General features: G+C 44.1%; 1 protein-coding gene across 1 annotated transcript in view; it reads right to left on the bottom strand.

The window, feature by feature from the left end:
- COL16A1 (collagen type XVI alpha 1 chain) overlaps positions 1-12,392 on the bottom strand; it is a 178,165-nt gene extending 165,773 nt beyond the window's left edge. The window contains exons 1-2 of the mRNA XM_063312279.1: positions 12,028-12,392; positions 1,602-1,716 (exon numbers count right to left, since the gene is read on the bottom strand). Of these exons, the coding sequence (XP_063168349.1) occupies positions 1,602-1,689 (88 nt within the window). The 5' untranslated portion in view covers positions 1,690-1,716; positions 12,028-12,392. The remainder of the gene's footprint in view (positions 1-1,601; positions 1,717-12,027) is intronic.
- Between the last annotated feature and the right edge of the window lie 390 nt (positions 12,393-12,782).

Raw genomic sequence — 12,782 nt, 5'->3', positions numbered from 1 at the left:
GCTCAGTGGTTCAGGTATTTCTTTGCTGACCCCGAACACCTTCCCCTTCCCCTTTCTTTCTGATTTCAATCGGATCCAAGTTTAGAGTGTGTGCTTCCTAGGGGCAAGAACTTCGTGTTCTCATTTGTAGTTTTTAACAGTATTTTTATTTTATGGCCAATGACCAGCTTGCACTCTATAAAACACCATGAGCACTAAGAGCTCTATATAATTGCATCCAGTCATTAAGCCATGATGAGCTCTATCTTAAATTAGGCCTAGTCCATCAATTCTTCACGCTTTGAAAAAATCAAAGCAGGATCGGGAGCTGCTGGAACTCAGTTCTCATGCTTTAAAGGTAGCAGGAAAGATAGCCTTTTTTAAATCCTCGATTTTAAGAAAATGTTAGCCTCCATCAAGTTGAGCTTGATTGCTAACAATTACATCAGGGAGTTTTGGCAACAATTGGAAGGGTTTATCACTGCCATCGTCCAGGATATTTTTCTATTGTCAGACTAGTCTATAGCTCTGGATTCCAAGGGGTCTCCCATCCAGCTCTGGAGCGCACAAAGTTGGCCAATCCTGCTGCAACTGTCCTCGAAGTACACAACCTCAAATGCTCCTAGTAGCTATGGTAAGTTGTGGGTCCTCCCTTTCTGTGTGATTTGCTTTCCCAAGACCATTAATTGTCAGGACAATTAAGTGACTGCTAAGTGACCTCTCCACTTGATAGTACTATGGCTGGTCCTAATTAAAAGCACATCATCACAATAATCCTTGAATGTGCCAAAAGGCAATGTGTCAGACTTTCGAGGTAGGCGAGGTCAAGAAATAGACACTGCAAGGATTCCAGGAATGCGACTTTATTGTGTAGGGTATATAGACAGGATCTTGGAAGCCGCATCCTTTCCCAAGGTCCGTTCTAAATTCCTTTACAGGTACCTTCCTTTAATGCCAGAAGCTCTGGAAAGACTGGGGCCCAGGGCCATGAGTCCTAAACACAGAAGCAGCCAAGACCCTTCCTTTGTAATAAAGGGAGAGGAAAAAGGAAGACCCCCCCCCCATGCCAGTGCTCATGTGGGAGGGCAGAAAGTCCAGAATCTGGCCCTGGAGAAGCCAAGAGGAAATCTGGCCCATTGCTCTCTCCCTCCTGAATTCACATCCAGTCAATCTTGGAATTCGGAAACATGGAGACCTTGGATGAATTTTTCAACTGCCTGCCCTTCCATTTGTATAGCTGGCACCTTAATTAATAGCAGCAGTCTGCTTTAAACCATTTAAAGCCAAACATTAATCCAAGGAGGCTCCTGGCTTCAATTTTGTGTCTGCCTGTATGCGTACATGTGCATGTTTGTGTATAAACCGGTCTAATGGCCTTCAGCTACAGAAGCAAGACGCCCATCCGAATTTAAGCTGTGTTTAAGACGTGCAAAGGCGAATGCCTGCAGAATGCCAAGAAAGCAGCCTTCACGAGGGCCACGAACTGCACCAGCATTTATTCCACTCGTTAATCGTTGCATTGATTTATTATAGACATCACCACCAGAGCAATCCGTCTTTGGCCTGTTAAGACATTGGCTCTCTAGATCTCTATCCCCCCACTGCCCCTGCAGCTCCCTTACCTTCTGAAAACACCAGCAGCTTCCCTCCTCTGCAGCTCTCAAGGAAGAGGCCAAGCAGGTACAAAGCGGAAAACAGGGACTTCCACATTGTGTGTCAAGGTCGGTGGTCTTGCACCTAAGGAGGCAGAGAGAGATTCCGTTGTCCGAATCCACTGAGAAGAAGGGGGGCCCACGGGCCAGAACAGCTGAACCAGGATAAGTCATGAATAGGACAACCTTCCCTTCTTCCTTCCCCACCCAGATAAGCAGAGTTGATTAGCTGCCTTTCACAGATGACCAAGGCATCAATCCAGGGAATTTTCTTAGGGCAGAGCAGCAGAGACAATTGTTTTATCAATTTATATGGCTGACAAAACCTAAAATGGTTTGGTTACAAGCCAAACAATAGCTGAAGACAAGGACCAGCAGGCTATGGCAAGCAGGAGCATCCACTGTGTGTGTGTGTGTGTGAGAGAGAGAGAGAGAGAGAGCCCCTTCAAGGTAGATCAGACTAGGAAACCAAAGTCATGCATGCTAATACTACTTTTATTATAAGGTTAAACCGCTGAGCTGCTGAGCTTGCCGATCGGAAGGTCGGTGGTTCGAATCCGCATGATGGGGTGAGCTCCCGTTGCTAGTCCCAGCTCCTGCCAACCTAGCAGTTCGAAAACATGCCAATGTGAGTTGATTAATAGGCACCGCTTCGACGGGCAGGTAACGGCGTTCCGTGTAGCACCGCCCCCTAGAGTCTTACACGACTGGACTTAATGTCAAGGGAAACCCTTACCTTTACCTTTTATAGCAACAGAATCTTGCAAGTCTTAATGCGCTTCCCCCCTCCCTCCCTTTATCGTCATGAGAACCAGGGAGGGGCTTGTCTGAGATGCTTCCTCAGATTACATGTCTGCCCCAGACTGAGATTTTTCTCTGACGGTTGTTTCGGTAGTGGTTCTTTCTCCTGTCCCTCAAGGCCATTCCCCTCTGCACTGGGGTGGGGTGGGGAGATAAAAATCTCACAATAGCCAAGCACATCAAGTTCTGCCCCCTTCTTACATGCAACGCGTGTTAAAAAGCGGTGGGATTTTGATCACATTTTTATGGCTGTCATTTTGATCTTTGTTACACACACACACACACACACAGACACACCTGGGAACAATTCTCCTGAGGGCTCATGTGTGGTAAAGCTGTTTATTGGACTGTTGATTTTAATGAACAGAAAAAAAAATAGGAGAGGCTTTACATTGGCCTCAGATATAACGAGATGGAAATGTTTATATGTAGGCATGTACATGTGGGGCTGCTTAAAGAAACAATCTGGCAACAGTTTCTTGGAGTCGTAAAAAGTGCCTCGTGCTGGGATGGGATATGCGCTGATTTGGTTTGGGCCCCATTTTGCAAAACTCCTTAGTTTGGCTCAGCCCTCTTCAGGGGCCACCTACTCTGATGAAATCTCGCTTCAGAAAAACCCCATTAAGGAAAGCAACTCACTTGCATTAAGGATTTGATTTTTTTTTAAATAGAATTAAGCAGAATCTGTTAAGCATTGGGATCTTTTCAGAGTGAGCTGCCAACTTTGTGGGGAAAGGGATGCTGAGGGTTTTTCATGCCCGTGGATGGCGGTCGATTTTATGCTCACAAAAACTGCAATGTTCTTCTTTTTGAAATTGGGTGAAACCTGGAGGCCTTGTTGCACTTTTATTGGGATACGGAGTTATCAAATGTCAAATTAGCAGCTGCAGGAGGTTTTGGCCGGGAGAGATTTGAAAGCGAGCTCTGATTGGTTTCCAATCTTTTTTGAACCACAATTGATTCAAATTTGTTTTGAATCAGGGCCATGTCCAAAATATGCCGTAGCCTGACCTGCTGTAGCTTTCTTTGGCTGTATCCAGAAGCACTTTGGAATTTTCAACACTTAAAGAGATTTTTCATATGATGAATTTAGCACATTGCCGGAATATTATTCTGAGTTATATAAAGAACCACTTCCTCTGGCAAACATTTGGCACATAACACATTTTCTACTGTTATCCGTGTTCATTTGCGTTAAGCTTTTTCTTAAAGACATAACATATTTTACCTTCTAAAAAAATGTCACATTATTATTATTATTATTATTATTATTATTATTATTATACATTCAGTCTAAAATTAAGCCACAATAAAACCAACAATGCTTAAGTACATGGATGCAAGAGATTAAAATAAAGTTCATTACAGTAAAACAAAGAAATAGGCCATCTAAAATGCCATCTCATTCCTGGAACAATTGTTATCATGCTATCAGACCATACAGGCTGAGAAATAAATATCTCTTGCAAAAGAAACTCAGCTCAGCACTCAGTATCAGCAGGCGCTGATACAACCAGATAAGATGCTTCCTTGCAGGCAAGAAAGAAGTCGTATTTACGTAGAAAATTTGTCTACTGCAGAACACAGAAAGCAATCCCTCTCTGTTTGTGTGTGTTTGCATGTATGTGATATGGATGGATGGATGGATGGATGGATAGATGGATAGATAGATGGACAGACAGATGGACAGACAGCATCTCTGTGTATATATGTGTATATGTATATGTGTATATGTGGGATGTGGTGGCGCTGCGGGTTAAACTGCTGAGCTGCTGAGCTTGCCGATCGGAAGGTCGGCGGTTCGAATCCATGTGGCGGGGTGAGCTCCTGTTGCTAGTCCCAGCTCCTGCCAACCTAGCAGTTTGAAAACATGCAAAAGTGAGTCGATTAATAGGTACCGCTTCGGCGGGCAGGTAACGGCGTTCCATGTAGTCATGCCGGCCACATGACCGCGGAAGTGTCTACGGACAGACGCCGGCTCTTCGGCTTTGAAACGGAGATGAGCACCGCCCCCTAGAGTCGGACACGACTGGACTTCATGTCAAGGGAAACCTTTACCTTTACTATATATGTATATACACTTTGCCAGCTCCAGAATTTAAATGCTAACACTTTTGCTGGGGGCGAGGGTGTGTGTGCGTCAGATCGATGAAAGCAGTGTTGTGCCATTGTAATACAAGCCCCACCCCTCTTCTACCCATGTGACAATATCACATACACACTCCAAAGGAATAGGGGTTATGGTGCAATGCTTCAATGCTCTTTCATCCTCTGACAAAAGCAGCAGGATCCTGCGCATGCCACTGCTTCTGAATATCTACACAATGGTTCTGTCTGGCCCAAACAGGACGGATTCCCATCTCTTCACTACAGGCCTTCCATGTGCATGCATGCCTAGGCAACTGGCACATCTTTCATGGTATATTGATGCATATTGTGTGTTGATGCTTTGCCTGACCAAGCCAAGAACCTCTTTTAGTTAAAAAAAAAAGTGTTGGCAGTTAACAGTTGCTTTATGGCGGAAAACCAAGGGCCTTCTAGAGCAAGCCTTCTTAATCATTTTGGGCTAAGTACCCTTTTGAGAGTCTGGAGAAACCCATAGACCCTTCTCAGAAAATAATGTATTTAAATGCATTAAATAAACAAAATACTCAAATGCAGTTTTCGAAATATTAAAAAAACCAATTCAAAGAATGTTAGCGAGATTATTGAAGTCAACAAACACATCTAGAGTCTAGGGGCCATACATCACATGGTTGTCTACCTGCATCGCTGAATGAAAAGCTAAATTTCAATGAGAGGTTAGTGAAAATAAAGCCGTAATTTTTTTCCCACCCAAGTTCATGGAACCCAGGTTAAGGACCCCTGTCGCACAGTCAAGCCATTATGGGCACTGCTTTTGAGGGGAAGAGCTAACAAGATTCTTTGTCTAAGTATTTGCATCTGGAATTCAGCCTCAGAAGCAGGGTGGTGGTGGTCTGCAGGGATTAGTGGGCAAAAAAGTCAAGATGGCAACAGCATCTGTGTGATTGAAGTCCCTTCTCATTTTCACATGTATCACATGCTTAGCGTATATCAAAAAGAGGCAGGGCTTTTTGATTGTGGCAGCTCCCTCGACTTTTTTTTTTTTTTACCATCCATGTATGGACACCCCCAGCTCAGAAACAATGGGGAGATCCACTGGAATAAGAGTCCTACTACCCCAACATGAACCCTAAGCACTCCTATTCTTCACTGGTTTTCTCCCATCCCCAGTTTCACTACCACTCTATAACTCTGCTGAAATGTCGCAAGGAATGGACGGGTTCACCCAACATACAGTACTTAGCTAGGCCACTCAAAACCCTGCTAAGCATGCTCAGCTTGGCTAATTTTAGCCTTGCTTATTTTGGCTAGTGTATGGTTCAGTGGATCATGGACACATCGAAAACAGGGGAATTCCACAACCAACTTAACCAGGTTGTGTGAACACAGCCAATAAAGATTTGATGTGTTGATTGGTTGTTCCCAAAGAGGGTGTATGTGTCAGTGACCAGGAAATACAACAGAAACAGATTAGAAGTGAGATGTGGAGATCTATGGAATACCAAGTTTACTAGTTTATGTAACTGGTGTCTTTTTTGCCCCCAACCCTGGCTTGCTGAGAGACGCAAGCATCATTTTTAAAACATCATCCTGCAGATGCTTATTCCAAAATAGATTTGCTCAGTTTAATGGGGAAGACTTTCAGCTAACTGGATACAAGATTGCAGTTTAGTGTATTAAGGCATACTTGCAAACCCCATGATTATAAAAACCCTACTTAACTACCCCAGTGAAATCAATGGCATTTTAATATGCTCAACTGGGATTGAATTTTTCAGCCAAATTATCAGAAAATAAATGAAAAATGTTCTTCATCTCTAGACATAGACACAGAGATTTTGGAACCTCTGATTGCAAGAGAATAAGATGGGACAGTCTTCAGGAGGAACAGTGTAGTCCAATCATAAATCTCTGGACTGATTTATGTCAGTCTGGGTACTTCCAAGCATACATACTGTATTTTATTGGGCCCAATAAGTCTAAATCAAAAAAAGTTGGGGTTGGAGATTGAACCTGGCTGAATACTTCTTCTGAATGGTTGCAAGTGCTTGAATCAAATTGGACCCTATTTGTGGAATCCTAGTAAAACAGTTGCAAAGGGAGGAAGCCAAGGCAGATGAGGATTTACTGAAATACCTTTAAGTATGTTGCAGTAGATGCATCAGGGTTAATTCTACACCCTAGCACTAGTAACAGCTAAAACATTTCCTTATTGCTACTATGCAGAGTTAGATTTATATCCCATTTCAGGAGCTCTCGGTAGTACATAGAGGTAGTCCTCGTTTAGCGACTGCCTCATACAGTGACCATTCACAATTACAACAGAAATGAAAAAGTAACTTTGAGACCAGTCCTTGCATTTACGACCTTCACAGGTCTGTAAAGCAAAGGAAAGCTGAAGTCAGATTGTAGCAGAGTTGCGGTTTCACTTAGCGACTGCTTCGCTTAAGGACCAGGTTGCTGGTCCCAATTGTGGCTGCTAAATGAGGACTATCTGTATAGCACTTTTTCCTCACGTTTTCCTACAACAACCAACCTGTGGGATTGATTAGTCTGAAAGAGAGTGACTAGCCCAAGTCACCCTTATCCATTATACTGGCCTTCTCACTCCCCTGCCAGACATGATTGCACTTGCTTCAAAATTGAGAGCATTTTTTTTAAAAAAATCAGGTTGTGTACCAACAACTAGACATGGTAGAGTCTTCAACCATCTTGGAAGGATGGTTGTGTTACTGAAATTTGAAGTTTTGGAATTTTGAGGGAAGTTATCAGAATGGCAACCAGAGGAGGTTAGCAGCCACATTCCTAAACGGTGTTTCATCCATCCTCTCGCCTTGCTTCACTCCCACTTTCGTTCTTTTTTTCCTTTTGCAACATTTCCTGTGCTGGGAACAGCCTCTGCTCTTGTTCTGTTCATGCATCTGATTTCTGCTCTTCTCAGGAGAGGAGCGGCCACCTCCGACTTCTCCCACCGTTCCCTCCACCTTCCCCAACAGAGCTCCTGTCCTTTTCAGAGCCCTCCATGCTGCTTGTAAGATCACAGCACAGTTCCCTGCATCCTGATATTGCCAAGGGCAGCCATCCAACTGGCCATCTTTCTACCAGAAGCGTCCGTGGGGAGGGATTTGAAAGTTGATACAGTGGCTGTGACCGCAGGAGGGAAGCTCTGCCTCTTTTCTAGGCAAGTTGCACCTTGAAAAGAGGCAGGGCTTCAATCTTGCAGTCACAGTGGCCACCATACCTCTTTCAACCCCCTTTGGTGGATGCTCCCGACTCCTGCCTATTAAGCAAAGATCTAGGTGGTGGGTCTTCTCAGGCACCATTCCCTAAGGGCAGCGATGCATTTTAGCTGCAGAGAAACAGTTCTCCCCTACCCTACAGTGTCTTCAGTCTTTGAGAGGGCAGGGGAGTATAGTGGTAATATCACAAGAGTGGGCAGGGTCAAAAATTGGGGACTTTGTTTCATTTTAGGGCACGATGCTGTTTGTACAAAAAGGTAGGAGCACCAACTTTCCTAGAGATGCTGCTACTATGGCTTCAGTTGTCCAAAAAGTAAGAACAAAAAGATACACAGACATCATTAGCCCCTTTGCAGCTGAATTTTCCACATATTACAAAGCTGGGTGGGGTGTTCATGGATTTTCGGAACTGCACACCCCTGCTCAAGTTACTCTTTCTCCTTTACCTGGCTCAGTGGTGCAGTTTAACGACCCTTTGGCCGCTTTCACCAAATGTTATTCCCTCCTCACTTCACACTGCTCCATTTATTGCTACGTACGTAGCAACTGGGGTGTCCACGGGTATGGTTTAAAAAATCAAGATGGCAGCCGCAACAGCTCAACTGAAGCTCCCCTTGCTTTTTACGTGACGCACACCGGCCTGGTTGTTATCATCTTGACATTTTTGGCCACATTGTCTGAACACCCCGGCACAGCATGAAAAGACATTTGCAAATGCTTTTAAATGTAACATTCCTTTGTAACGTGGGGAATATTTTGGTTTAGAAAAATCCTTTACATTCAGTTCAGTTTGATTTAGCCATACTTCAGACAAATCTGGTTTTGAAAATGGATAGAACACCTTTTGAAAATAGTTGGGTTTTCTTTCAAGTATTACCAAAATGCCTGCTGGACAGTACATACTTTTTTGGAAATGAAAGTGCAGTATTTATCTTGAACTTCCTAGAGGCAAATTCAGTAGCGCCCCTAATTTAGACTTGCACTGATTTCTGGCAAAAATGCTGTGACTTTCTGGATCTTGATACACTCCCTCAAAGTCAGGCATGTTTTGCCACCTGCTAATAACTTTTACAAGGAGTGTTAGAACCAAGAAAATTCCTGGGTGCTTTCATACTAACAAGAACAATCTGACCTCTGTAAAAGACAGCCCATTCTGCGTAAGACTGAGGAAATTTTTCCCACTGTCAAAATGAACTTGAAGCAAACTTTCAGATAGACTTTGAGAACTGGCTCATGTAAAATATCCAGCGAGTAAATTATTTATTTAAAACTGTGTCCTACATTGCCCTTCTAAAATTAGAAAAGTACAAGGAATTTTATGCACCTTAAAAATACAAAAGCACATAAGAATATTAAAAGATTTTTTAAAAGTGATTGTAAAATGAACATGGTGGGAAAAACAGTTTTGTGGGGGAATGCCACTGTCAAAAAATGCTAGCCTTTACTATTACGGATTTCCCAGAAATAATGGATAGAAGTTGCAGCTACCTGACTCTTGGTTAAATATATGGAAAAACTTCCTGATAGTAAGATCTGTACAACAGTGGGACGGTCAATCTATGGAGTTTGTGGTTTTTCATTTCTGCACTCTCTAAAAAGAAGACTGGCCAGCCATTTTTCATGGATGGTTTAAACCAGTGTTTCTCGACCTTGGCAACTTTAAGATGTGTGGACTTCAGCTCCCAGAATTCCCCAGCCAGCAGGCTGGCTGGGGAATTCTGGGAGCTAAAGTCCACACATCTTAAAGTTGCCAAGGTCGAGAAACACTGCCTTAGACTAGTTCACCTGCACATTGCTGAGTGATGGAGTAGATCTGTGGTCCCTTCCAATTCCACAATGACTAACTTCCACAATCAAAGACTTTTGATTCAGTTACTGGGGGAATCGACTAACTTCACTTTCTATATGAACTTGCTGAGTTCACGTTTGCAAAAGCTGCAGTATATGGAAACCCAGACATGCATTTGATAAGAAAGCATTCATAAAAGCAAATTCTATTACAGAAGGATTACTTCCCAAAAGTGTCTCCATCAGAAAAATGAACAAAAACATGTGTATCATGGAAGGGATACAAAAATGTACGCCAGTATGGGGTGGGGGAGATTCGCAAATCAGTAAGGAAACCTGTCAGCCAACGAAGATGAAGTTGAATTTGACGGATGCAGCCTTCCATCCTGATTGTGCATCCAACAAGATAGAGACATAGGAGCAGGCAGGAACAGCCCGTTCAGGCAGGTCGCTATAGGAAGAAAGTCCTCCAAATTCCTTGCTCCCAGCCAATTTTATGGCTTTAAAAATAACACCAACCCTTCAAATCATAAAGGGACTGGAAGCTGGTACATCTGGCCCAATATAGATTGCTATTGAAATCTGAGGGGTAAAAGAATTTGAAAAGTTTTCAGATGTGCATGGTATGAAGGGGTTGCTTTAGCACTGAATTGGTGGGCAAAGACATCAGGGCTAGAGCCCCACGTGCTCCTTACCCCAGGGTAGTAACACTGAAATTCAGTTTTAAAGCTGAATTACAGTAATGGAAATCATAAGTGATTTTCAGATGGGAAGTAAGGTGCTCTGACACTTGACATACCAATAAATTGAAGAGGGGGAAAACAAAAACAGGGCTGGAAATCCCAACTCCTATCCTTCTGATGAGGTCATGAGATGATTGCCCCAACAGCCTTGGAATGAAGTGGGATGTTCACAAGAGCCACTTATCCTAATTTCCGCACACTGTCTCATGCTTGTTGTTCATGCTTTCAGATAAGCAGGGAGCCCTGTGCACACACACTCACACTTTCCCTCCTTGCTCATTCATTAGCTAGTCTTGAAACTGATGAAGTTGGAGCAGGCTTCTCCGTGTTGGAAGACGATGAGGGGACCTGCATTCCAACACATCTTGGGAGTGATGGAATAGAGTGACAGCCATATGACTTGCCCAATGGCTAGCATTGATCTGGTTTGCTAAAAGGGTCAGGAGAAATATTCAGGTTTGAGCTAGCTGTAGTGATGGAAAGAGTAGCCTTAGATCCCAAACTGAAAGGAGAGAAGTCCATGATGCAGCTCCAATCATAGGACCACCGGGGGTTTGCTCACTCTTATTAGAGGAAAAATACTGTATATACCAACCATTGTGTTGCATAAATGTAAGATGGAAAGTTCTGTGGTTCTTATGCCCTCAGGCACTTACCCAGCCATTTATGAACCATCTGGATAATGCAGCACTTGAAATAATTTAGGTAACAACCTCTCAAAGGCTAAAATGTCAGGTTGGAATGACTCCATAGGTTACAGAACTTAACTTCTACAGAAAATATGATCCCTGACAACTTGAGGAACTTAGCCAAGCCACGAACTGCAGTAGGAAGCCCCCTCCTCTAGCAGGTTTAAGCAATTTAGCGATTTAGGTTTTAGCAAAAACCGCCCAGAGTCCCTCTTTTGGGAGAGAGGGGCGGTGATAGAAATTTGAAAAATAAATAAATAAATAAATAATAATAATAATAAAAAAGCTTTGCTAGGTTTAAGAAGAACTTGCAGTTCACCAACTGATGACCTATGGCTAGAAGCTTTGCTGGATCAGAGTGTCCAAGAAAAAGAAGAGATGAGCTTCAGCAAGTCCTAAGAATGGGTCCCATGGACTTTTTGTCAAATTTCCTCGCAAATATATGCCGTGAAAGCATGTAGTAAGTCTGCATCCCGCAAAATGTAGGATTTTTCATCTTCAGACCCTCTTGAAAGGGCTGTTTCTAGAATGATGCGCCTGGACCGTTTGGTTCAAAAATCAGCTTCCCCTATGCAGTTGCTTGGTTAATCTCTTTAGGTAAGACTGTGCATAAAACACATCTGGAAGCAGTTGTGAAATAGTCCAAGATGTATGAAGGAGCCCTTGACTTTCCTCTTCCACCTCTTCCAGCCCTTGACTTTCCTCTTCCTGGGCCCCCCTTGTGGGTCTGCACTAAATACAATCCCCCCCCAACACACACACCCATACACTCCCAACATTAAGCAGAACGGTGTGTCAACCATTTCCCAGGCAGGGAGAATTTTTGAGAGGTTTAATATCACAGTGTCCAAGATGCACTTCAGGGAAGGAACATTGCAGCTTCTGGGCTCATCTGTTTCATTGGGCTGAAAAGCTGCCCCTCCAAGGGGGCCTTCGAGCAACCCCGCTTGCTGCTTCACAAGGCTCAAAGCAAGGGAAAGTCCCTGCTGCACAGGGTGTGGATGTTAGAAAGCTCGCTGCAAACCAAGCTGGGAGAGAGCCATTCTCTTACCTGCTGGAGGTGCTACACGCAGCTGGCCATGTTTCCAAGAAGCATGTGAGAAACTGTGTCCCCAGCAAGCAAGCGAGCAAGCCTGCAGCCTACGTCACCGTCGAATATGGCAACTGTCAGCTCCAACTTTCCCGTTCTTCAGAACTCCCCCCTTTCTTTCTTTCTATGTTCCAAGAAGGCACAAGCAGGGAATGGGAGAGACAGAAATAAGCTGCTTCCGATCTCTGCAGCAAAGCAAACTGGAGGGATCCTTAGAGCTGGAGACACCTCCAGAAGAACTCAGCTCACTGGGCTTTTCAGCTCCTTCACCCCTCCCCTTCTGCTTTTCTCTCCAGAGGTGGAAAAGTGAAGATTTCCCCCCACCCTTCCAACTCCAGGCTGTCTCAGTGATGGAGGGCTGCTGTTGCGCCAGGCCCCCGAGCTGGAAACGAGCAGCTCATAAACGTGCCGGAATGCCAAGAGAACTTAATCAAGCCCAGCTGGGATGGGAACAAAGGCCCAGAGGCAAGCAAACCTCTGCCAGATCTTCCCCAACTTTTTGCTGTGTCTAGTTCTGTCTGTTTCTCAACCTTCTGAAGTTTTGATGCATCTTAATGAGATTTGGCTGGGCCCAGAAGCTGCCACAGAGAGGAGCCAAGCCTACATGATGTCTCCAACTGCTGCTATCGTCGCAACCCAGAAAGTCCCCTCCTGTTGCGTGGAGCCGTTGGCCCATCTTGCTTGGTGGGTCTGCTCTGGTTGGTTGTAGTTCTCGG

Source organism: Candoia aspera, chromosome 10 (genome assembly GCF_035149785.1).
Source record: "Candoia aspera isolate rCanAsp1 chromosome 10, rCanAsp1.hap2, whole genome shotgun sequence".
NCBI classification, from domain to species: Eukaryota; Metazoa; Chordata; class Lepidosauria; order Squamata; family Boidae; genus Candoia; species Candoia aspera.
This window is presented reverse-complemented; position numbering and strand designations above follow the sequence as displayed.